The sequence below is a fragment of the Epargyreus clarus genome, unplaced genomic scaffold (assembly GCF_041222505.1).
Source record: "Epargyreus clarus isolate Ecla_fem2 unplaced genomic scaffold, WU_Ecla_fem_2.2 ptg000021l, whole genome shotgun sequence".
Classification (NCBI taxonomy): Eukaryota; Metazoa; Arthropoda; class Insecta; order Lepidoptera; family Hesperiidae; genus Epargyreus; species Epargyreus clarus.
The window spans coordinates 9,529,013-9,554,313 of NW_027332228.1; the positions used below are offsets into that span (position 1 = coordinate 9,529,013).

The following is a 25,301-nucleotide window of genomic DNA, read 5'->3' on the forward strand; positions in this document are numbered from 1 at the left end:
TGATAATAAGGAATTAATACAATTGATTTAGTGAATCTATCTGAGTTTTTTTATATTTAATATAAGAGTAGTAGACGAGCGTAAAGTCTACCTGATGATGGCTCCCAAAAGAGTAGTGGCTCCTGCCACCCATGGATATTTGAAATCAACCCTAGGTAAGATTAAAGATTAAATTCCTACTTGAGGTTGGCCACAGGTCCACCCCTACATCTGAGGAATAAGCTAGAATGCTTCAGAAAAGTGTGTTTCCTTTACCATATCTGTCAAACCAGAACACAGCAGCACTTAACACAGCTGTTTTTAGGCAGCAATAGGTGTGGCGGTGATGCCACCGCAGTCGAACCTCAGATGATTCTACCGAAGAGTATAGTAACCTATATGAACAGTGCATAATATTGACTTATCAGTATTTAGCAAGGTATGTAGTATAATTAATAGTATATGAGTTAAATTTTAAAGTGTCAAGTCATATAATTTTAACATTTTGTTTTCGCAACGAAGACTGTTTTGTTTTGAACATGTCCTGACACAAAAAAGTCTTTAATAATGAACGGTGCACTTCAGAATGTTGAGTGTTTACATAGTCTGTGGTTTTGACATTTGTATTGTCAATTCCTGTTTGTCGTTTGACTCTTTCTTTGGTTGTCAAATACCGACAAAATGGTGTGTATTTTATAATTTGCTTATTTTTTATCGTGTTTCATCTATAATTATAATATCTTTAAAAATATAAAATCTAGTGTTTTGTGATAGTGTGAAGCCGGTATTCATTACAAGAATATGTATTTCTACAAAATAAGTGAAAGATACCACTTTATTATTATTTCAGACGAAGGGTACTTCGAGCTTCGGTAAACGCCGAAACAAGACCCACACATTGTGTAGAAGATGTGGCAGATCGTCCTATCATATCCAAAAATCTAAGTGTGCCCAATGTGGATATCCTGCAGCCAAATTGCGATCTTGTAAGTTAATTACCCTAATTTTGTAGGTTATGTTTTAAATTGCAAATCAAAAAATTATTAAAACCCATTTTATATGTGGCAATGCAACATATTTAATGCCTTAAAGAGTAACTGTTATTGGTATTATCCACTAGCATATTTTTTTATTTAATAAGTCAGTTTCAGGCACTCAGGTCAGTTTCAACACATGAAGTAAATTAAAGAAATGAAAGTTGTAATTGCTTGTAACAGACAGTATTCTTGGCATATCCTGAAGAATTTTAATAAAAACGCATTAGTTCCATTTAATACATTTGTTAAACTTAAAGATACTTGGTTCAAATATTGTTTATTTAAAGAATTTAAGTATACATTGATATATAAACTACTAGCTGACCCGGCAAACTTTTTACCGCCTCAAAATCTATTTACCAAATATATTTCATATAAAATATAGCCTATGTTACTCGTGGATAATGTAGCTTTGGAATGGTGAAAGAATTTTTAAAATTGGTCCAGTAGTTTTTGAGCCTATTCATTACAAACAAAGTTTTCCTCTTCATAATATTAGTATAGAAGTATAGATTTATGATCTGTCAAAAAGTATAAGAAACAATCACTGTCTACTAATAATTTATTTCTTAGTATATACATATAATAGTTTCTTTTAATAACATGGGTCATATTTATTAAGATCAGAATATTGATTTACTTCTGGCACATATTCAACGCTAAGTAATAAATGTAGGATGTATACTCAAAAATATCCCAACTATACATATTGATGCTGATGGACAAATCTGACCAAGGACTATTTCGTAAATTGTACAAGAGAGCCATTTAAAATTAAAATACTTGTTGAATTGAAGTTATTTTAACAGACAAATATTTAGCGTTGATATGCATCACCAAACAAAACGTTATATAATATTACACATTTTGGTCTAGACATTTATAGATTTTAAGATGTTGTATGTAAATTTGAACTTAAATTTGGTTGATTCATATGTTTCTTCACAATGAATGCATATAAGGTCAAAAATTCAGATGTAGGTAGGTATAGTCCAGTATAGTGTCTAACTGCTAGTCCTCTCTGAAGTTGTAGCGAGAATGTGTAGTCATACAATTTGCTATGGTTATGTGATTCAATTCTATATTCAGAGCATACTAGCAGTTTTACGCGGATTATAGGTCTGGGATTTCATCATTGGTGAGATGAATGAGAGAAGCATATTTCAAACAACTCATTGTTTTTTGTTTGATGTCAGTATTATACATACATAAATATATCGCATATATTATTATCCAACCTTAGTTAATAACATGAACATCACTTGACCATTGCAACCTCTTAAAAAGTACTTATTTGTTATTATTTAAATAAGTTTGAGAGTGATAAAATATTCATTTGAAAGAATTAAACATTAAAGACTATTTATTCTGAATCCCTAATAGGACCATGACCTATGATGACCAAATTTCTTTTTTAGCCTGCTTTGACTACCCCGCTGCTGTTGGTCATCCTATTTCCAAAGCTGTTCCTATGTCCATGCTAGTTACGATAGAATTTTCAGGTTTTTTTTATAAGTTGCAACAATCCCTGCATTGATTGAGGAAATATTTGCTGTATAAGATGTTTCCTTGTAACTGTAGGGACACTATTTGGAATACACATAATATTACGATAATTATTCTTAATAATTTTCGTATATTATCTTATTCAAACAGTAATTCAATTTGATTTAATAAAATTTCAGATTTTGAAAATAGTAAAAAGAATGTTACTAAACATTAATTTGTTTGATTTTGTTACAGACCACTGGTCAGTGAAGGCTAAGCGCAGGAAGACTACTGGCACTGGCCGCATGCGTCATCTGAAAATCGTAAGGAGGCGTTTCCGTAATGGCTTCAAGGAAGGAAAGCCTACTCCCAAAAAAGCTGTTGCCTCCTCGTAGATTTAACAACAATTAATAAAAAGTTAAAAACTGATGCATAAGTATTATTTCTAGGTATAATCGAATTTCCTTGAAATATTTCTACCTCATGTGAATTGGTTTAGTTATAAGTATATCATAATAAGTAAATGGTCAATTTTTATTTTTAAACTAATACAAGCAAACGAGCATGCAGTCTACCTGATAGTAGGTAGATACCTACCAAGCATTGGCTACTGCCGCCCATGGATATCCGTAATCAACCCTCAATAAGATTACGATTCCTACTTGAGGTTGACAACACTTGCAGTGCTACATCTAAAGACTACGGGCGAAAACATTACTGCGCCGTAATGCTAGTTTTCTCCAATGCGGTGGAATTTTCGCTTGCCAAGCGCACGTTATGGTGCAGACTGCCCGACACGCAGCAGTATGTTCGACGCCGTAGATTTTACCATCACGGCGTACGGCACCGTGTTGTAAATTTCTCCGGTGCTGTTAGATGTTCCAACACATCGAATTTATTTACGATCATATTAATGTGGACGGTGAATTTATAAAAATAGGTATTCGAAGAATACTATCTGTAACAGTAATACCGTTAGTTATTTCGAAAGGCTATCGTTAACTATTTTGATTTGATACTTAATAAAAAATGTTTTTTTTTTTTAGATTAGCACAGTCTGCATAAGACGTTAATATATTTTGCTTTTTAGCGCTTTTAATTCAATATTTTGATTTAAGAGATGAAATCACCTTAGCCAATATTAAGTATAAATTAAAATCTTACCTATTTAAAAATTTAACCATGTAGCCAGTGTTCTTAATTTAAAGAATATTATTAATCTACCTACACATTTATTACTGTGAAATGATCGGTTACACCTTACATAATTCTTTAATAATTGATGTAAACTCGGCAATAGCATTGTAATATAAACCTTTGTGGTTTTCTCGTGCTATTTTATTGTAATCTTTGTAACGTTTGTGAAATGATAAATAAATTAAAAAAAAAAAAAAAAAAAAAAAAGAAAGTGTTACCACGACAGTCCTGACCAGTTTCGACCAGAGCTCTTCTAATTTTAAATATGGGATCCTCCAAAACAATACAATAGGAATCTAGAAAAAAACCCATCTGAAACATTCACGATGCGAGTAACATTGCTGTATTGTAGTTAGTGTATGGATATGTTATAACAAGAGTATACTAACCTATACAGGAAGACTATAAGAAACAAAAAAAACCGAGCATGCAGTTGCATCTGGTAGTAAATAGCTACTATAACCCATGAAATTTGTAGTCGATCTGTTAAACAGTCGGTCTGGTAAGGTTGCAGTCCTACCTGAAGTCTCCTCAAGCCTCAAAAGTATTAGAGACTAGGTAGTAAATTTGAAACGTCTTCTCTAACTGTCCCTTACCAGACCATTTTAATGGTGCTGTTATAAGATAGTGGAAAAAGAGAATAGTGGTGCCACTTTTGGAGCCGATCCAAGAAGGGGCTTACCACCTAAAAATGTTTATTGGAATATTGGAAAGTCTTTTGTGTGGTGGGTGCAGTGGCGGACTAAGCTTGTCGGAGGCCCGGGGCGGAAAGTTGAATGGAGGTCCCCAAAAGAGTAAAAAATTTATTTGATTTTACAAAATGACAAATGTTTCATGGAATTATTCGCCTGTGAATCGGTGACCTTTTTTTTCACTGAGAGATACACGTTTCATAGATTGTTTGGTTCTGACTATCTTTTTTAAAGAGTTTGGAGGCCCCCCCAGGGGCCCCAGGTACGGAGGCCCGGGCGGACCGCCTCTTCCGCTCCCTCCCCTTAAGCCGCTAGAGATTGGGTGATCAAAGTTTAGAATGCAGATCAGCAGCAATTATATTTAGTGGAATAGCAGATATCGTACTTTAAATAAGCGGTTACTTTTATGTAGCAAGTGGTTCTCCTAATATTATTTAGTGGCTCACTGTCATGTTTTAATCTTATGGTTCACCATTATTGTTCCACTGCTGGGCACAGTCTCTCAGGTGAGATGGGTTTAGGCTATAGAAAAGTGTAAATTGAAAGCTATGATTGAAAGATAGATAAAGGAGTAAGAACCTTTAATACTTATTTGTTTTTAAGAATTTAGGCGTATAGGTTTTCTTACGAAGTTTTTCGTCACCGTTATAGCACGTGACAATAATCAGACACGCCTCGTATTCGAACGTCGGGGCCTACGATTGAAAATACCATTTTCAACCACTAAGCTATCACTCATGCTATTGCATCAATTTACCGCATGCTTATCACAAATGCGTCTCGTCTTTGAAAAATAACAATCATATTTTATGCGAAAAGCACTGAATGCGTAACTTACCGCATTTTTATATTTACGATAACTAAAATACAATGTGAGGAAAATAGTTCGAGCGCAGCGCACGGAATCCAGAACTTGTTCTCTTCACTCACTCATAAACTCACAATACGGCTCGGCTCGGCCTCATTCAGCAGTCAGTCGGTTGGTAGCCGTTTACGCGCTATGTTGGCAGTACAATATAGCGCGATAAACTAATTTAATTGCCTTCAACAACGGAACGCCGCATAATCTCTTCTAATATCAGTATCGGGCGATAGCTTATCGCGGACTATGACGCGATGATAGGTACATTTAATGTTCTCGTGTGTTGGCTATTCTGTGGTGATTAAAATTTTACAGTGCGCGGGTGGATGAGTGTGCAGCCTTGTTATAGAAACCTTAATAGTGTTATTCGATTACAATGTCATTGTTTAAGAAGAAAGCGCCAAAATATAGCGCTCCTCCTATTCCGTCTGCGCCGCCGGAGGAGATAAACAGTCATCAAACTAACGGTGTTGACAACAACAACGGGTCTCCGAAGTCGCAATTAGTGTTCCATTGCCAGCAAGCGCAAGGCAGTCCCCTTGGCCTTATTTCAGGATTTTCCAATGTAAAGGAGCTTTATCAGAAGATAGCAGAATGCTACGATTTTCCAGCAGACGATGTGAGACTCACTATTTTTTTATCATGCATAATCAACTAAGCACCTCAGTTACGTATCATAGCAATTATTCATAAATTGTACTATTCCTTAGATGTGCGAATAATTCTCTCGGTGCAAATGATTTCCTCATATTCAAGAAGTTATGAAAAAGTCATAACTTTACTATTATGCAATTTACGGTGCACTAATTTAGTCCACAACTGGCGTGGATGGAGCACACTTCATAAGTAAAGTTGTCATAGGTACTTTGTTACTTCCTTTAACCTAAAACTACCTATACGACATTTCGTAGTCAAGCAAGTATGTATAAGTTTGCAAAATGTAATGTAACACAAATCATAAAATGTAATGCACTACACGTCATACTTGTCCTACCTATGTTTAGATACGTATGTTTTGTTTATGATCTTATAGGATACTTTACAAAACATATATATTATTTCTTATTAATATAAAACTGACAAAAGACTATAAGATTATTCATAATAAATAGTATTCAGGTAATAGATCAGTCTGTTGCGTAAGGAGTTATAAGTTATAACGTAATGCCTATTCAAGGTAAGCAAAACACAAAAAAAAACTTTTCTCGAACCATCTGGATTATATGTAGTTTTGATTGCTTCATTATAAATCCTCATATTTTAATGATTAATTAGAAAATTTCAAGTATATTTGGCGCATAACTTTTTGATTTACTGGTAACAATATTTGGTTTTTATTAAAAAAAATATGGTTTTTATTGCATACTTTATTTATACCTATATTAATTTCCATAATCGCATAAATTTCTTTGGTTCTACAAATTCATACTTACATTGGTGAATTACTCATGGGTCTTTACTTGTGGTCAGAAATTTGCCGTCAATAAAATAAACTTTAATTTTTTAGACATACACAATAAAATTCTAGGTAATGATGACCATTGACGCATTTATCCACTATCGGTTATATCGAATAGGGGGCTACGTCCCTACAAAGTTGTTTAAAAAATACCATTGCAAAAAGGTTACTTATGTAGTTTAGGAGTTAGAGTAAAATGTTATTTTAAAAATTATTTCTTATCTAGATTTTAAACCACCTAGGTACGCGATATATAAATATACTTACCAACATGTTGTTTACGTACTCATGTATTACTTAAACATTTTTCTGATCCTTTTCAACTTTTTTCAAGACTACTTACCTAATATTTAAGTGCCTAAACATCAAGAGAAAGTCTAAATAAAAGTGCCGTAGACTTACGTAGCTGACGTAACTTAACATACTACACGCAATTAACTAATTATCTTACAAAATGATACTTATCTAATTATAATGATACTTAAGTCTAATCACGAAAATTGTTTAGCGAATCTATTATACGGCGGATGGCATAATGTAGTATTTTTAAATTAGAAAAAATCCTTAAGATTTCCGCCGATAACACTTCGCATTCCAGTCGAATATTCAAAAACAAAATAGGGTGATTAATTTTGCGCCACCCTACATATACTTATCGATATTTTGTATTGTTTGGGTAGTGAATCCCTGGAGAATTGCGAAGGTTCCCAGTGTATAGGAGGCTGTATGGTCTCAGTAAAAATGTAAATAAAATTTACTTAAATGCATTTGACGAAGAAATCATTGTGGAAATACGTCTGTTTATGTAGATTCTTGATATGCTAGTCATAATCTGATATGTGTATTATGTACATAACCATTTAAGTAGCCAAAGTACTGTTGTTATTTCTCATACGAAATCAGGTCCAAGGTTTCATCTATTAGCAATTGATAATACACACGTCAGCACATAAGCAAACTCAAGCATTCCTTATCATAGATACCGGAATTTATTTTGTAACTAATATTAGCGATTCCATTAACGTTCTTATCGTATTACTGAGACTATTATTAGTTGCTACATTTTTCTTTAAAAATCATTAAGAACCAACTATTTCAATGCTAATGGAATGGTTAGTTCATTTCATTGTGATTTTAGACAAAATATCACAACGTTGTAAATGTAGACATGAGTCAGATACATAACCGCAGCAAACATAATTTAAGGAAACTACTTACTTATATACGAGATAACAAAATTTCCGTAATAAATAACGCGTAAGGTATCGAATATAGAGTTATATTAGCAAATAGAGCGTGATCATGTAGTAATTATCATTTGTAATGATCTCAGATTGGTTTACCAATCACTAGCTGAAGTGGAGAATGCCTAAATGCATAGGTATATTAGGCAAACCAAAAAGTAATCAGTTTAAGATTTCTTTAAGAAATAACGGTTCGCCAATAAAGAAAATTTTAATGAATTTTCGGTTTTTCTATCTCTAAATCTTAGTTTTAATGTGCGGCGGTAACATTAGTTCGCGTGCTTTCAAGGTAGCTTCGAATTAATCTTTTGAAACGTTATTCTTAAACTGCTTAGCCAATACGTTATTTAATATATTTAATACTTAAAATACAGCGCTTACCATAAAAACTAGTGTTATAGGATACATTCACAAAGAATTGTAACTCATGTACGATTTTTATTCGTACAAATAAGGGATGGAGAATTTCACAAATGTATACTATATCCAACTCATACTTAGTGACTGAAGAAAATACAGCCACGAAGAAGAATAATGTGTCTTTAAATAATATCAAAGGCTATCCTTTTCGCAAATAGAGTCGAATTTAGAAGCAATTTTATCAAAGTTAAAATATTAACTGGCTGCTTACGGTTCCCCACTTTAAGTACCTACAAGTAATTAAATTTATTGTCACTTATGTGCAAAAACTAGAATTTTTCCTTAACCAACAACACTTATGTAATGGAAATATTTTATTACTTTACCTTGTAATTGTAATAAAGATAAAAGTGTAGACTTACAATTACACCTCTCTAGTTTAACTTTGCCGATATTAGAACACTACGTTACTACAAGTGCCTATGCATGAAATATATAGATAATTAAATTAAAAAGTTATTTACGCAGTAAAATATTCACCTATATAAAGTAACTATCAGTTTGATTATTTTGATAATAATTTTACGTACTTAGTTTATGTTTCGAGTCAATTTCAAGTAATTTACGATTTTTCGTTTTCTATAATTGATAAAATAAATGTCGACGCAGCAGTAGTACCTATCGTTTATGTACTTATGTACTGTATCTTGGAATACAGATACATCGGTAAATTCCTTACAAAATACATATTTATCAGGAAATTTGTGTGGTAAAATTATGTCTATCAATATAGAGAAATCACGGTGTTATCTTGATAGCCCCGATAACTAGATGGATCTTATCAAAAGGATCTAAATCACCATTAACGTATTTAATTACATGTTTAACTTTACGCATTAACCTTTTATTAGCAATAAGAATATAGGTATGCAGGTACTTGTATATGTTGAGTACTCATAAAATATACGCAAACGTTTTACCTCTTTTTAGATGCAGCAAAGTGTTTGAAATAAAAAAAGCTTTCAAAATTAATTTTGATAAATCAAAACAAATTTTTAACTTTTTGTCCCAAACATTGTGTGTACGAAGTAATTTAAGACACGGAGGATTATACAGGTTGTTCGAAATATCAGATACTAAAAATTTTAGGCACTTATATAGACGATATTGATTTACAGTATAGGTATCTGCTTAAATATTTTAATTCAAATTTCATGCTTAGGTATAGATGTATATTTAAGAGATCCATAAATTGATGATATCAAACATTTGCCTCGTAGGATTCAATAAAGTACCATTATTATAATTAATAAGCACTAAGTGTAACATATGCCTACTTGCATAGTTATAGTGATCCAGGAAACGTATACTAACCGTCCTCGTATTATGATTCAATAAGCTGCATTTACTTCCGTCTACAATTAACACTGTGTCACAGGTACCTACTTAGGTACTCTTTTAATTCGGTAGGAATCGATGAATCAACTGAATTTCTGTAACTCATTTCATCAGTTTGTATGTTCAGAGCCTAAATCGGCTTCAGTGCTGATTTTTGCCAAGATTTTTCAATGTTTTAATGGATAATGTGCTATCAGCTATGTGATCCTTTTTCTCATGTATTATTTAATGCTCTTACTAATACCCATCTTCTTACTGTTCCAATTATCTAAGTTTACAATATAATAATATATAATAGGTAATTAATAAGAATCAGGAAGTTTCGTGGAGTTATTCCCAAAGTTTACAGTAAACAATGTCAAAGCAATGACCAGATAAGAAAGCGACCTTTTGCTTTACCTGAATGTGTTTTAAAAAGGTATTGAAAGTGACCACTTCATTTCACACCATTAGCGTTAAATTGTGTCAATTATTAAGATCACCGTTTTTTAAACCTTTTTACAAATAAACCTTGAACAGTTGATTACCTGTCTAATGTTTAGAAAACGTATGTACCTTTATTTATTGCCAATAATATTTTCAAACGATTTCAAGTAAAATTTAAAATCAATAACAATTGTATATATACAAATACAATTAGTAGTATTATTAGACCTAAGCAGTGAGTATTGCAATTTTTGATTAACTAATTATAAAGCTTGAAACAAAACAAATAAAAAAGCTATTGTGTTAGTATCGTTATCAAGAGGTATAATATTGCATGACAATGAGTGTCCCTGAACAAAATTGTGTAGCGGCGAGCGACAAAGGTCACTGGCGAAAATGCCACTGACGATTTTCTGGTATTTCTTTAGCAATAAAGGTGTAGCTATTCTATTGAGGCTGAAGACCGTAAATCTAGGTCAGGTTCGCTCGACATTTACACTGTCTCGTTTCACTGAGGTGCGTTGGCTTTCGCTAAGTTACGTGTTAAAATCACCATATATGCGAGTTCGAAGCGAGTATGCCACACGAGTACACGACTTGTTCGTTTAATGTAACTGGGTTCAAAAAGTGTCACTGCGGAAGCGCGCATGGTTGAGTGGCCAGGAAGTGGATCGGCCCAGGGGCGCAGTCTCGCTCTCGTATGATATGAACGAATAGCAAACGTTGCAGATACGTTTTGGATGTATGTAGTGCGATTGTACGTACGGCGGGTATGATGACGTCGATGACCCAGTGTGCATGGGTCAAGGACCTGACTCGCGGCCAAGCGGCCATCTATAGTGGCACAATATGCACCTTACAGATCACCATGCAATTTCTTCTTATATAGTTTGTTTTTTTTTTCTAATATTTATTAGTACCCATATACATAAAGTTTGAACTAGGTACCCAATAATGTATTTTGTGAGAGTATTTCATTGACTTTGCTCTGTCATTGGCTCCGAATAAGGAAGGTATTTATTAAACTGTTCAGTGATCAAATGTCCTTGCTTACTTTTTTATTTAGTTAGTGTGGTCGATGAATAATACCTATTACGTTTGTTTTATATGATTAATATGGTGAGCACAATATAAGAGGTAGATAGAATAGAAAACTGCAGTGAATCAAGACATGATTGCACAACTTATTTACCTATCTTTCTAAACAAGTAATAATTCTAAATCGGGTTTGATATGTATATTTTTATTTAGTGAGTGCAATTATAATAGACTAAAAACTGATGTCACATTTTTATGTAACATTAGAAGCAAAATGAGTATGGGTGAACTACTGAATTCTACCACCTTTAGGTACTTGTAACAAAGTATGTTCTTACGTAAATAATGCAATTCATAATTTGTATTAATCTAAGTATTAACTAAAGTACCGATAACTAATTTTATAAAGTTTTTTTTTAATATGATATGATATGATATGATGAACATAATATAATAGTTATTTTAATTGGAATAGGTAGCTAAGTGCTGTTTTGTAGGACGAGTATGATACGGGTAAAACCATTATCAACTTCAGTATTTTTATTAATACTAAATACAAAACGGATGTTGCGTCAGATAATCCACAATACATAGTATCTATATCTATGCGGTACATGTCTGATGTCAAACAGAAACTTTGTATTGCGTATCCCAGAAGGGTAAAAATAGAGCAAACCTGTTCAAAACAGCTACAGTATAGATTTGCTGTAATTTAACTGGCTAAGTACAAGTTAATCTCGAATAGTCAGTGTTCAGCATACATACTTGTTAATCCATAACGCGTGTGGAAAAGTATGAAACTGGAATCCTGGCTGCATAGTCTGTAAGAGCTCTAACCTCCATGAGTTATGTTTTCGTATTCACTAATTTGGATAAAGCATCACTAACGACACGAGAATTTGAGAGGAGAAAGATGCTCATAGGCCTTAGAAGCTAGTGCGACGTTCTTTATAAAATTTCTGGCCTTGACATACCTATCTTCAAACAGATACATGTTACTATTGATTTTTACAATTTGAGATTATTATAGTCAGTACTCATTCATACAAAAAATCGATACTTACCTATCCTGGTACTTTTAAAACAAAACTAACATCTTCTTTAAAGTAAAAATAATTATTTTGTGTACGAAACACGTTGGGTCATAACTTTCTATCATCGCGTAACACAAGAATTCCATCAGTCATCATTCATGATAATTTTTCCGTTGACAAATCGTTACGTGGAAATCTGTCAGCGAACTTTAACGTATGTCATTATAAAGTGACTAAAACAAAGACGTGATCAAGATGTTCCTTATTTCCATTTTTGTACAAATATAATGACGACATATTAATGGTAATTTTGCTTTCTACCAAACTCTTTCTGTTTTTAGGTACCTTAATGATACCAAATGATATCCAAAATGATATTTATGTACTTCAGCCCACGTTAGTCCACTACTGGACATTGATATCCAAGGAATGCCAATGAGCCCGGTCTTTTAGGATATTGAACGTTAAATGTTAACTCGGAGGATCGTTTACAAGTTTACAAATCGCCGGGTTGTTAAGAGTTGATACGCTTAGTTAGTGAAAAGTAAAAAATCTAACGAGATAAATCATAATTACCTACAAGAAGATTTTCAGAGTATCTACCAGATATACTTTAATAAAAACCTTGTATAATAAGACAATAGCTTTGATTATAGAGGCTCTTATTATAAGTCTTAGGTTGGATTATATTTACACGATATAAAGCAATTATATTATTCAAAGCACGCGTCACGCGCGGAGTGGGACTAATTATTGTATTGTCATAATATTATATAGGTATTTATAAACCATCTAAACAAACTAGTACCTACATATTGAGCCTGAAGTACACTGTGATTTTAAAATGATTAAAAATGATTAAAATGATGCTATTTTATATTACAAGTTTTTGTCCGCAGCTCCGCTTGCGTGGACCAAGTTTACCCTGAGAGTATCCTATATGTTAATTTAGGTCATCAACTATTTGTGTGTCAAATTTTATATTAATCCGTTCAACAGTTTAAGCGTGAAACAGTTACAAATATCCATCCACTACATCTATCCATCCTTTCGTTTCTACAGACTTTCGTCTTTATGTGAGATGAGAGATGTAAGAAAACCAATTCTGCTTATTCAATGCAAGTAACTTCTGTTGTCTCCCTCGTAATTTTTCTAGTGTTGTTTTGTGTCTAACCAAGTCTTATTTATAATATCTGTGTTTGTGTCTTACTTATAATATCTAATTTATTTTTACAGTAAAATGTAAATGCACCTATGTTGTAGGATATTTTCATAGATATAGATATAATAAATAAATGTTAAGTAGTTTCTGCTGACCACACCTTTGAAAATAAATCTGCAGACTAATAGGGGCGTAGGGCATATAATGTTAAACAGACACGCGAGGGGTGTCGCGGACCTTGTTGTGAAAATCGATCTCTGACAGGTTCAATAATCCCGCATTTCTGTGGTTTCAGATTTTGTTCTGCACATTAAATACTCACAAGGTGGACATGAAAAAACTTCTTGGTGGACAAATAGGATTAGAAGACTTCATATTTGCACATAGGAAAGGTCGACCCAAAGAAATAGAAATTGTCAAAACGGAGGATGCGTTAGGCTTAACTATAACAGACAACGGTGCTGGATATGCATTTATAAAAAGAATAAAAGAAGGCTCCATTGTGTCAAGGATACCACACATAGAGGTAATGATCTGTATGGAAATTGAATCATTTCTTATGTGTCACTTTAACTCAATTAGTCCGGTCCGTCCGGTCATTCCCCTTGTTAAGATTTAAACAGGAAATTAACTGTAATGTTGTTGATTTGTCGCTTTCATTTCCAGGTTGGAGATCACATCGAGAAACTAGACGGAGAAAATATGATTGGAAAAAGGCATTACGAAGTAGCAAAAATCTTAAAAGAAATTCCAAAGGGAACAACGTTTATTATAAGACTTGTCGAACCACTTAAAAGTGGGTTTGGTAGCATCGGGCCGAAATCGAGCGGCGCCAGATCCGGTAGGAAACAAAATTATGGGTCCGGCAAGGAAACCCTTCGATTCAAAGCGAACGGTCAAGCTACTATAGAAAACGAGGTAATGATATATTATTTATAATTATTACATAAGTTTATTATAACATGTAACTATTCTAAGCATTGACCAACCAACTTAAATTCATTCAAAAAAAAGAATATAATCACTGGCTTCTATCATATACAAACGTTGCTGAATACTTACGAAACTTTTTACCTTGAGTAATTAGGGTATCAATAAATAAAGGTGAAGTATGGTATACGTGTGAAAATATGTTGGACAGAAGCTCCGTGTTTCGCCCTGATACTAAACTATTTGGAGGCTTACTTTGTTTGTGGTCGTGTAATGAACTAAAAATTAAATTTCTCTCGTTCCAGCACGATGAGAGGTCGAAAGTGGGTATAGAAAAAATCAACAGTTTACTCGAGTCATTTATGGGCATCAACGACACAGAATTGGCGACGCAGATGTGGGACCTCGCTGATGGCAAGATTAACTCGATGCAACTCGCTGAAGCAATCGACAACAGTGACTTGCAGGAGTTCGGTTTCACTGATGAATTCATTATCGAACTCTGGGGCGTTATTACCGATGCCAGATCTGGAAGACTTAGTTAAATTACTTATTCTTAAGCGTTGATTAATTAGTGTAGGCGATAAGAACAACGTAGCAAATGATATTTTGGAAAATGAGGTAACTAAGGAGGCACAATATAAATAATATTCTAAGACTGCATCCCGCTAGATATCGGTCGAAGCGTTCTTTTAACATCGGTTGTAATTTGCATTTGAAACAATTACATTAATGTTACTGTGAAGGTCTGAAGTTCGATGTATCTGAAGACACTGTTACATATTACATAAAGACGAGTAGATACCAACATCATGACATTTATTTAAATTTTTTATCTGCTCAAGTTATGTTGAATGAGAACGTAATAAAAACAAAAAGCAACGGAACCTGGCAATACTGCTGACTTTCACGTAGATTCACGGAATCGTCCGTGTTAATGTTAATAATAAATCAAATTTGCCTGCGCATACCTAATTCTGAAATACTTATTACGAAAGAATTTGCTATCGAAATAACAGCCGTCGTTTCGCCGTTGGGCTTTATCATTGGACCAATTTCGGACATTCACAGTAAATTGGAAGACTTGTTTAAAGAAACACAAAAATCCATTATAAGTATACCCACTGCTATTGCAAACCGCGAGTTTAAATTTTATAAAGAGGAATATAGCCTAATGAATATGCTAAAACAGACATTTTCCCTCACCCTAACTGTAAACAGTAGTGGAAGTCCTTCTGCACCTGATATATTGTAGATTGACAGCATCTACTATACCGTAGGTACATTGTATGGTTTTTCCGAGAACTTTTGGTATTACGAACAAGAGTCATATATGCAAGTTGCATTTTTTCTAAAAAATGATCTTGTAATTTTATTTTCTTTAATTATGTGTGTATATATGATTGATGTGACTAGCAGTGAAATTCACGCTGCACACTTCCTGAGAGTATTCCATCTTTATGAACATTTATGTTGGTAAATCAAAGAAAACTGTAAAACGGAGAACCGAGTACTAAGTTTATACATATCTAAATATAGGCTCTAGGATGTGAGCTTGCGGATTGCACTGCTTATAATTTCTTTAAATTGATGATTTTGTGACATTGCTAATGATGATTATAATATTAGGTAGGTACATATGTATATTTATTTAAGCATTACCAGAATAAACATTATGTAGTTAAAATTGCCTTCAATTTGAAATAACTCTATATAAATTTTATAAAGTTAATATAATAAACTTGTTATATTAATAATGGTTTAAACTACGTAGTCAATAGGCGATATTCTCAAAGTGGAATCAAAATGCCGTGTACGGCAATGGTACTATTACCAACCAAAGGTATGTTTTGTATCGTATAATATAAAATATTTATTTCAAGTAGGATTTAATGCGTATAACGATGTAAGGTTGCTTAAGTATTGCTTAGTCAGAAAAAAGGTTTGCTACAATAATATCTGTGTAAAAAGTTATTGAAGATGATATTAATTCCGTAGGATAGATATAGGTATATGTACAAATATACAAGTTATCATTATTTATGATACTTGAAAGTCTTGAAACAAATTTTTCATTAAAATATATTGAACAATAATTCAGTACAAATTGTAAACCGCCAAAACAAGTATTTACCAAGTTTTATGGAAGTATAGGTACATTTTCTAATTTTTATATGTATGTACATCGGATTTATATATATTTTGTCCATTGACGTTATCACAAACTTTTTATTTTTTAATGAATTAGTAAGTAACTGTGTCGACGGCATTCATAGTAATGTATAATACTTCGTATAAGTTTTTTTCGACATATTTTTATTACATAATATTTATGAACGTTTATCAGAAACGATTCCATTCTTTTATAATAGTATTTTACTGAAGATGTAAAAATCCTTTTTTTTTTCAAAGAATACTATTTCATTTTGTATAGAAAACAAGAAATATTTACAAATAGACGAGTTCAAGATTTCAGTACCTATGTATTACGTAAGAGAGAAATATAAAGGAATAAAATACAAATGCATGTATGTATCATGTAAATTATGTAATAAGCAATATACTGTATGATAGTGATGATATTTAACATCTATCTATATAAATTCTATCTAAATAGTTTATTTAAACCTATATTTGTATATTACATAGGATACATATGACTTTTTTACTTTATGGTTTGCATTAAATTCTTCATGAGCAATTGTTTATGTATAGAGATTTTAATATTATTCTTTAGTTTTGTATTAGTCATGCACTGACTTTATTTGTAGCAAATTATGTATTTTGTACCTATTTATAAATTCTGGTCCAGGAAACGAAACATAAGTCACGTATTTCTTATCAGTTACAATTAAGAATGTTTATTTGTTTCATCATTAGTTAAATCATCAGTGTTATCCTCGTCTCTCGTTAAGAATGATTAAAAAATTCTTAGCACTAACATTGCAAGGCAGTATTTTTTCATTTATTTTTGAAGATCAACCAATCAAAATTATAGTAGTAACATTAGCGGAATGGGATAAACTTCCTGAAGAATCTGACATACCTAGATCAACCTATGTAGGAGAAACTAAGTCAGTCAACAGAGATTGATAAAATAAATACTATACTTCTAAAAAGCGCAGGAGTTTGCAGTCATGCAGTAATAATATTGATAATGTTATTTTCAAATTAAGTCTAGTATATCGTGGAAACTTATTGGTACAATGTTTTTCACTTTCACATTTGGTAATAGAAAAGTGTACCTATATAAAAGTGTCCAATGGCCCAGATATGATTTTGCTTCAAAAATTACGAATGTCTTAAAACCTAAGCCTTATGTAGGACTGAAAAATATTACCATAAAAATATTTAACGAAAAGTAAATTCTATTATTATAGTTAAGTGTTACAAAACCTTTTGGATAATTGTATTTTGTGATATGTTAATATTATACAAAGGTATCAAGTGTGCCTATTATCTACATAATTATCAGCAGAATTTTATCATTAATGAACAATCTCAAGTTTTATATACCTACAAATAATGAAGTACCTACCTTTGTTGGTATACAAAGTGCCTACTTGGATATCATAATATATAATTAATTGTAATTATATTATTAACATTAAATGTATTCACTGATATTTAATACTAAAACGCAAAGTGCGCCGATATTATAAATTGTACGTACATTTAATATAAGAACGTGCTCATGTCGCCAAGATAACAGGCGCTTATTGGAGACAAGCATGGTACTTGTAAATTAAGTGCCTTATTATTACGTCTTCAAACCAGTAATGCCCCACTGCTGGGCACGATGATCTCAGAATGAGATGGATTAGGCCATAGTGCACCGCGCTTGTCAAGTGCGTATTGGTAGAGTTCACAAAACTATGAGATGTTTTTATATAAATCTCTCAGGTATACAGTTCAGGTTAATAGGCAGCAAGTGATAATTAATTTCTAATACGCACATAACTTAGAAAAATCAGAGGTGTATGCCTACGATTTGAATCTCGGACCCCTCGTTCGAGATGCCGGGTTTCTAAACGATTAGGCTAACACTGCTTATTATTACATAAGAGCATTTTAAAATATTCTCGATTTTAAATCGAATGCAAGACTATTTCATCTCAAGAACGGTGCTAGCGTAAATTGTATTTTCAGACTTGTACTTTTATATTAATGTCGCCGAACGTTTTACGGCGTGGTACCTATGCTACAAAAAATGTTCCTGAATACTATTAAATTTCATTCCACAATTTAGTATTTACTATAACTATGAGATTCTTACTGTAACTGTACTTAACTTACAACCATTACAATAGAATGTATAGACTTAAAAATAAATAAGTAATAAGAATAATTTATTTTTAATTATCTTAATGTCAGTAATAGATATTTAGGTACGTATAACGAATGAGTGCCTTTTGATTTACAATGTACAGTCGCTAGAGTTAATAAAGAAATTATTTAAAAAAAGTGATTGTTATTTATTTCAATATTGAAGTAAAATGTAAAATATATATATGTATGTAATAAAACATGTATAATAAAACATATATGGAGGTAGGTAATTAGGTACCTAAATAATAGAAAGCGGATATCATTTCGCAACTGCTTATTTAGTATTAATGTCATATTATTTTATCTTCTTTGGAAAATTATTAAATGCTCTCTTTCTTATTATATATTATCTTACATAGATCTCAGATCAAAACACGATGCATAATAAAGTTCGCATTAAAAACAAACAACAAACATAGTTAAGAAAAACATCGTCATAAAACATTTATAATAAGTAGGTAATGAAACAAATAAATAGGAAAATTCCTAGGAGAAATTTCTCCTAGGAATTTTCCTATTTATTTGTTTGTAATGTAACTAATTTTACATTAAAAATTATTGTTTATTTCTTTCTATGTTACTTAATTAAAAATAAATGAAATTAAGACAAATACTTTCTGAGAAGAGACCCATACCCAGGAGTGCGATAGTGATGCTGAAATGATGTGAAATACTCGTACCTACCCTAAAGAACTTGGGCTATAGTAAATACTTATTTGTATCACCCAGGATTATAGTAAGTAGGTATATACTTGTGGACAAAAGACAAAATAAGTCTAATGCAAGAATAAAACATTATTTAAGAACGATCCGCCCGATAAACCCAGGTAAACTATGTAAGTATTCGCGAGTATTCGCCTGGATTGGTCGAGTAAGTACCTAAATGTTGCATAACGAATCCAATACGACATAATAATAGTATGTCGTGTTGGATTCCAACCACCACTACAACTGAACAACATATTATATTGTTTAGTTGTGGTGGTGGTGTCAACTTACAACCATAGGATTCTAGACTCAGATGATAGAAATAGAAATTTGTGCTAGTCACATAACTCATAGCAAAATGTTGTTGTATTTACATACTTGTACTTATGTCTAATTTAAAGCCATGCGAATTCCAGCAAAGTAATAATAAAAAAATATGTGTATCGAACAGAGAAACAAATAAGAGAAAGAAATTTGATAAAACCGTGATTAAAACTCCATTTATCTTTACAGTGTAGTGTGAATAATATTAAAACTGTCACATCTATATACATGGAGTAAAACAGGTTAATTTATTTACATAAATAAATACATTTAAGTGTAATAAAACTGGTATGTTAGCGAGCGCCCCGTCTCGTTGACCTTGTTATGTATTTCATTATAAATAACTCTGAATTCGCGATACGGTATACTGCTACATAAACAAAGTATTTTAGGTCCTTATCATTTTATCGCGCCTAAGTGACAGTGCTCACATGCTGATCAACAATCTGTGCACAATATTATTACGAACTACGTTATCTACATTTTGTAAAATCATTGTAGCAACGCGATTTTATATTGTATATTGAGCCCGGCCCGGCACAACCGCCAGTGGAGCTTGTAGTAAGGTGGCAAAGTGAATATAAACGATGGCTGGAATAACACGAAAACTTTTTATGTGCCAAATGGACTTACCATTGAAATTAAAGGTTTATAATGTATCAAAGGTAAGTTCAACCAAGTTTTATATTTTATTATGTTAGTAACGAAGGTAAAGATAATATCCTATAAAAATGTGGTTATGTTATAGTTCGGTGGAACATTTATATTTATTTAGTTGTAATTTTATCGTGCCTATTAAAATAATGGTAACAAATACAATAAATACTTAATATATGAAAGACAAAATATGTCCATACCATAACTACGTATGGAATGGAAAGGGTTAAAATTATTATTAGAATTTATTTAGGTCTTACTCTTTAAGAAGTTTCACGAAACATCGATTCAACCATAGAGTATAGTTAAATCGATTAATTTCTGAACCGGTATGTACAGTCAAATAAATAAAGTAAAAATTTAATTAAGAAGTACGCATAGCTTCTGTATAGTAACATCAACTTCATTACAACCCTTGCGCACTCATAATTAGATGTAAAAACTTCATTTTAAATAAAGTTATACTGTTATTAATAACTTCTAAGGCCTTAAATTTGATTTTAGTTTTTTATTTGTCATTAATTGTAATTTGTCAAAGATTCCTTTGTGACGTCATAATACTCAGGTCTTATGTTATCGCACCCGGGTAGTATTTACTTATTTTACTTTATTATGTATCTTTAATAAATGTTCTGTCGTAAAACGCAAAGAAATACTTCTTTGCGTGTAAACTGACATCTGACACAGTGGCAGGTGATCTAGGTATATTTTTATTACCGATTTGTGGCAGTCCACATTATGTCAGTTGAGCAGATTTGAACATTATTTTATACTCCCAATTAAATCTTTTTTTCATATTATAGTATAATATATATTGTAGGCATATGTAAAAATATTTCACTAGCACTGCTTACAATAAAACCACTTAATAGGAACTAGCGTTTTCCTTTTCTTTCTAAGAGATATTACTTTGCCGTCCAATTTAACAATATAATGTAGGTATATTACAAAACACACACTAGGAATACAGTGTACATTGAACATAGCTGAACATTTTTATCTCCTTGCATTAATTCCACCTAATCATTGTTTCAAAAATATGATGAAATTTGAAAGAAAAATCGATTATCTAAGTTATCTACAAAACTAACTAACTAACTAATCGATTTTTACAATCGATAGCAGAATTTTGACATTGACAGTTTGTAGGAAGGTTGTTTGTGATTGTGGTGGGATATTCAAAAGTTTAATCCACAACAACAATAACAGTAATATTTTTAAACTATATAAATATGAAAAATTATTCAATTTAATTCCATCGTATCATATTTTTACAACTCTAATTATATTTATTTATATCACGGCGTGCGTAAATGGACGTTTTACGCACGCTTCGCGTGCGCAAAACCCCCATTTCCGACCCCGTAATATAAAATTTTATACAACACGCGGACGAAAAATGTTTTTCTGACTCGTGTGATTGCAGTCCTCGCCTGCGGCTCGGCCTGCAAACTCACACTTGTCAGAAAAAAATTTTTCGTCCTCGTATTGTAATGTACTATTTTTTAATTTTTTAATAATCATTTATTTTTATCACAATTAATTAAATTCACAAAATATAATCTATCTAACTATTTACAAACTATAAATCTATATACAATATATACAAAAATATAATTTAAACAAAAAAAGAAATATTAAAACTTAAGGAAATATAAATTATATTTAATACAAACTATAACACTTTGTGTGCATTAGGTAAACTTCTTACGGATATTGTCAAGTGCATCGTACAGCACAGTGAAGAAAAGTAATAAAATCTTTGATAACGTAAATGAAGCTGTGAAGGACATTGGTGATGGATCGAAAATTCTTGTTGGAGGCTTTGGTTTGTGTGGGATTCCCGAGAACCTTATTCAAGCGCTTCATAATAAAAAAGCGTCGGGTCTTACCGTGGTGTCCAATAATGCAGGTTGGTGCAAGTATTTTAAAATTATTTTATTATAATTATTTTTACTGTTCCGATTGAAATCTAAATAATGAGGCCTAAATAGTGTGTGGTGGCAGACTACAGTTGTTAAAAAACTCAGCTAAGTGTTACATTATATTCATAATATGGCTGTAAATTCAAAGATTATAATTGTATGTTTTGGTACTCATGGTCTAACAATTGTAGTAACTGTTGCACATCAAAACCTAGTCTAATGTAACATATAAAATGCTACATAGTGTCTCTCTTACCACACTCTTTAAACAGATTGGAGTGGCATTTGTAGCTTTAATGTACCACATAGATTTCCAACCTAACCACCTTTAATGTCGACAGAACATAGACTACAAAATTATATGGGTGAAAATACTTCTGGGTTATCATAACTTCTATGTAGTTTCCAAAATTAATTGTAATTTAATTTTAATGCCTATCTTTATGTAGGAGTGGAAGATTTTGGCTTGGGAATCCTGCTCAAAAGTAAACAGGTGAAGAGAATGATCTCATCGTATGTTGGGGAAAATGCAGAATTTGAAAGACAATACTTAAGTGGAGAATTAGAGGTAAATATTGACATTATTAGAATGAATTTTTGCAGCTAAGTCCAAAAATATGATACCTTTTGGAAAACTGACTATACTGATTATACTGCGATGATAATTTATTTTGTCAAATAAAAACACACTGAGATGTCATAAATTCTGGATTGTAAGAATTTCGTTTGAAAATTTACATTAAAGGATGGTTGTTATAAGCTAATATTACCAGTATCTAAGCATGTCACAATCACAAATATTCATAATTCCATCCAAAATTATATACATTTTAAATTAGAAAAATTGGCCATATAATTTGATTCTGCCCTTATCTACAAACTGATTTTATTTTCTTAATACAGCCATATGAATAATTTCTAGCTGGAGTTGACACCCCAAGGTACATTGTCTGAAAGGATTCGAGCCGGTGGTGCTGGCATACCTGCCTTTTTCACCCCCACTGGCTATGGGACCTTGATTCACGAAGGTGGTGCACCAATCAAATATACGAAAGATGGAAAGGTTAGTCAAAAGTATTCTTGTTTTGTTACAAGTATTGTCCGCATAAAACTGCCAGTCTGCTCTGAATATAGAAATGAATCGCATCGCCATAGCAAATTGTATGACTGCTCGCAACAAGTTCAGAGCAGACTAGCAGTTTGGCGCGGACTATTTATTTATTCTTTATGAACCTTACAGAAATGTAAAGGCACAAAGTCGGACTTAATGCTATATAGCATTCTCTGCCTGTCAACTATACCTATTTAATTTATATATTGTTTTGAAAAAATATTTTATGTTATAGATTGCTATACCCAGCTCTCCTCGAAGTGTTAAAGAGTTCAATGGTCAAAATTATGTTATGGAAGAAGCAATTACTGGTGACTTTGCCTTGATAAAAGCCTGGAGAGCTGACAAATACGGGAATTTGCTATTCAGAAGAACAGCACGTAATTTGAACCCAACTATGTGCAAAGCTGCTAGAATCACAATAGTTGAAGTGGAGGAGATTGTTGATGAAATTGAACCCGATTCAGTACATATTCCATCCATTTATGTGGATAGAGTCATTTTAGGAGAGAAATTTGAAAAGCGTATTGAGAGAAGAACAGTTACAAAACCTGAAGCTCAGAAAAAGGAAAAAAAAACGGATTCATTAAGAGAAAAGATCATCAAACGAGCTGCTTTGGAATTTAAGGATGGGATGCACGCTAATCTTGGAATTGGTATGCTTTTGTCTTTTTTATTTTTAAGGTTCATCTGTATGACTTTATTGAAATAAATAAAAATAATTTCTTCCAGGTATTCCCATGCTGGCAAGTAATTACATACCGAAAAATATTAATGTTTCATTGCAGTCTGAAAATGGTATTTTGGGACTTGGACCTTTCCCCACAGAAGATAAAATTGATCCAGATTTGGTTAATGCTGGAAAGGAGACTGTTACTATACTGCCAGGTTAGCATTTCTATGTACTCTATGTACTTATATTACTTATTCATGTAAAAGAAAAGAGGTTTTTAATTGATGTTTTTTCTAAAGGTGGAGCATTCTTCTCATCGGATGATAGTTTTGCTATGATTCGTGGAGGACACATAGATCTTACTATACTAGGCGCCATGCAGGTGTCGCAATATGGAGATTTAGCTAACTGGATGATTCCCGTAAGTGAAATATTAGGTACATTAACATCACATACTAGAAGTTTAATATTTTTAAGTAATCTTTAATTTTTTTTTCAGGGTAAGATGGTGAAAGGAATGGGAGGAGCTATGGATCTTGTTTCGGCTCCAAAGACAAAAGTTGTGGTTACTATGGAACACTCGGCCAAAGATGGGGGTCACAAAATTATTCGTGAATGCAACCTACCAATAACGGGAAAGAATTGTGTGGATTTAATCATTACAGAGAAGGTATGTCCAACAAATATTTATTAATGTCTACTTCTAACCATCATAATATTTTTATTGCTAAGTGTTATATGTATCAGTAGTTATACTATATTAAGATATTAGTGACCACATAACATTGTTTTAAAATTTCATACCATGGGCTCCTCTTCTGTATAATGTACCTTATGATGCATTGCCATTAAATATATTAAAATACATGCGGCACTTATTTCTTATGCCATTTTTTTTTATAGAACATAAACTCAACAATATCTTACTAAGAAAAAAATATTGTAATGAATTTTCATGTTTCATAAAAACAAATAACTATTATTTTTAAAAAATTTTCAGTGTGTAATGGAAGTAGACAAAGAAAAGGGGTTCACACTAACAGAATTAGCTGAAGGAGTGACCGTAGAAGACATTGTTGCTACAACTGGATGTGAATTTAATGTTTCTCCAAACCTTAAGCCAATGGGAGATATTACTAAACAAGAAAATTGATTATAATATGTATGTTACGGAATTTTATTGGTTTGATCATTCAATTATGATTTTAATGTGTTCGATAAATTATTTACCTTTTTGAAACATTATGATTGGAGATCGCGGATCTGAT

General features: G+C 32.2%; 3 protein-coding genes across 3 annotated transcripts; all 3 read left to right on the top strand.

Annotated features, from left to right (window-relative positions):
• The first annotated feature begins 512 nt into the window (after positions 1–512).
• On the top strand, positions 513–2,933 carry RpL37-1 (ribosomal protein L37a). Its single transcript, XM_073084505.1, has 3 exons — positions 513–663; positions 830–965; positions 2,760–2,933. Exons 1-3 carry the CDS (start codon positions 661–663, stop codon positions 2,897–2,899), a joined length of 279 nt encoding a protein of 92 aa, XP_072940606.1. The 5' UTR covers positions 513–660; the 3' UTR covers positions 2,900–2,933.
• A 2,414-nt stretch (positions 2,934–5,347) lies between these two features.
• kermit (PDZ domain-containing protein GIPC-like protein kermit) lies at positions 5,348–18,502 on the top strand. The gene is made up of 4 exons (XM_073084214.1): positions 5,348–5,874; positions 13,672–13,902; positions 14,043–14,294; positions 14,612–18,502. The coding sequence occupies exons 1-4, from the start codon at positions 5,632–5,634 to the stop codon at positions 14,849–14,851; spliced, it is 966 nt and encodes a 321-aa protein (XP_072940315.1). The 5' UTR covers positions 5,348–5,631; the 3' UTR covers positions 14,852–18,502.
• Positions 18,503–19,971: 1,469 nt separating this feature from the next.
• SCOT (Succinyl-CoA:3-ketoacid CoA transferase) lies at positions 19,972–25,208 on the top strand. Its single transcript, XM_073084311.1, has 9 exons — positions 19,972–20,332; positions 22,023–22,236; positions 22,699–22,817; positions 23,172–23,312; positions 23,596–24,016; positions 24,093–24,248; positions 24,333–24,454; positions 24,533–24,703; positions 25,034–25,208. The coding sequence occupies exons 1-9, from the start codon at positions 20,255–20,257 to the stop codon at positions 25,184–25,186; spliced, it is 1,575 nt and encodes a 524-aa protein (XP_072940412.1). The 5' UTR covers positions 19,972–20,254; the 3' UTR covers positions 25,187–25,208.
• The last annotated feature ends 93 nt before the right edge of the window (positions 25,209–25,301 follow it).

Bases quoted from the DNA above. Each gene is read 5' to 3' on its own strand.
- RpL37-1 (XM_073084505.1), top strand. The intron at 966-2,759 runs GTAAGTTAATTA...ATTTTGTTACAG, and splicing joins TGCAGCCAAATTGCGATCTT to ACCACTGGTCAGTGAAGGCT.
- SCOT (XM_073084311.1), top strand. From the start codon at position 20,255: ATGGCTGGAATAACACGAAAACTTTTTATGTGCCAAATGGACTTACCA. The intron at 22,818-23,171 runs GTAAATATTGAC...AATAATTTCTAG, and splicing joins ACTTAAGTGGAGAATTAGAG to CTGGAGTTGACACCCCAAGG. The intron at 23,313-23,595 runs GTTAGTCAAAAG...TTTATGTTATAG, and splicing joins AATATACGAAAGATGGAAAG to ATTGCTATACCCAGCTCTCC.
- kermit (XM_073084214.1), top strand. From the start codon at position 5,632: ATGTCATTGTTTAAGAAGAAAGCGCCAAAATATAGCGCTCCTCCTATT. The intron at 5,875-13,671 runs GTGAGACTCACT...CTGTGGTTTCAG, and splicing joins ACGATTTTCCAGCAGACGAT to ATTTTGTTCTGCACATTAAA. The intron at 14,295-14,611 runs GTAATGATATAT...CTCTCGTTCCAG, and splicing joins AAGCTACTATAGAAAACGAG to CACGATGAGAGGTCGAAAGT.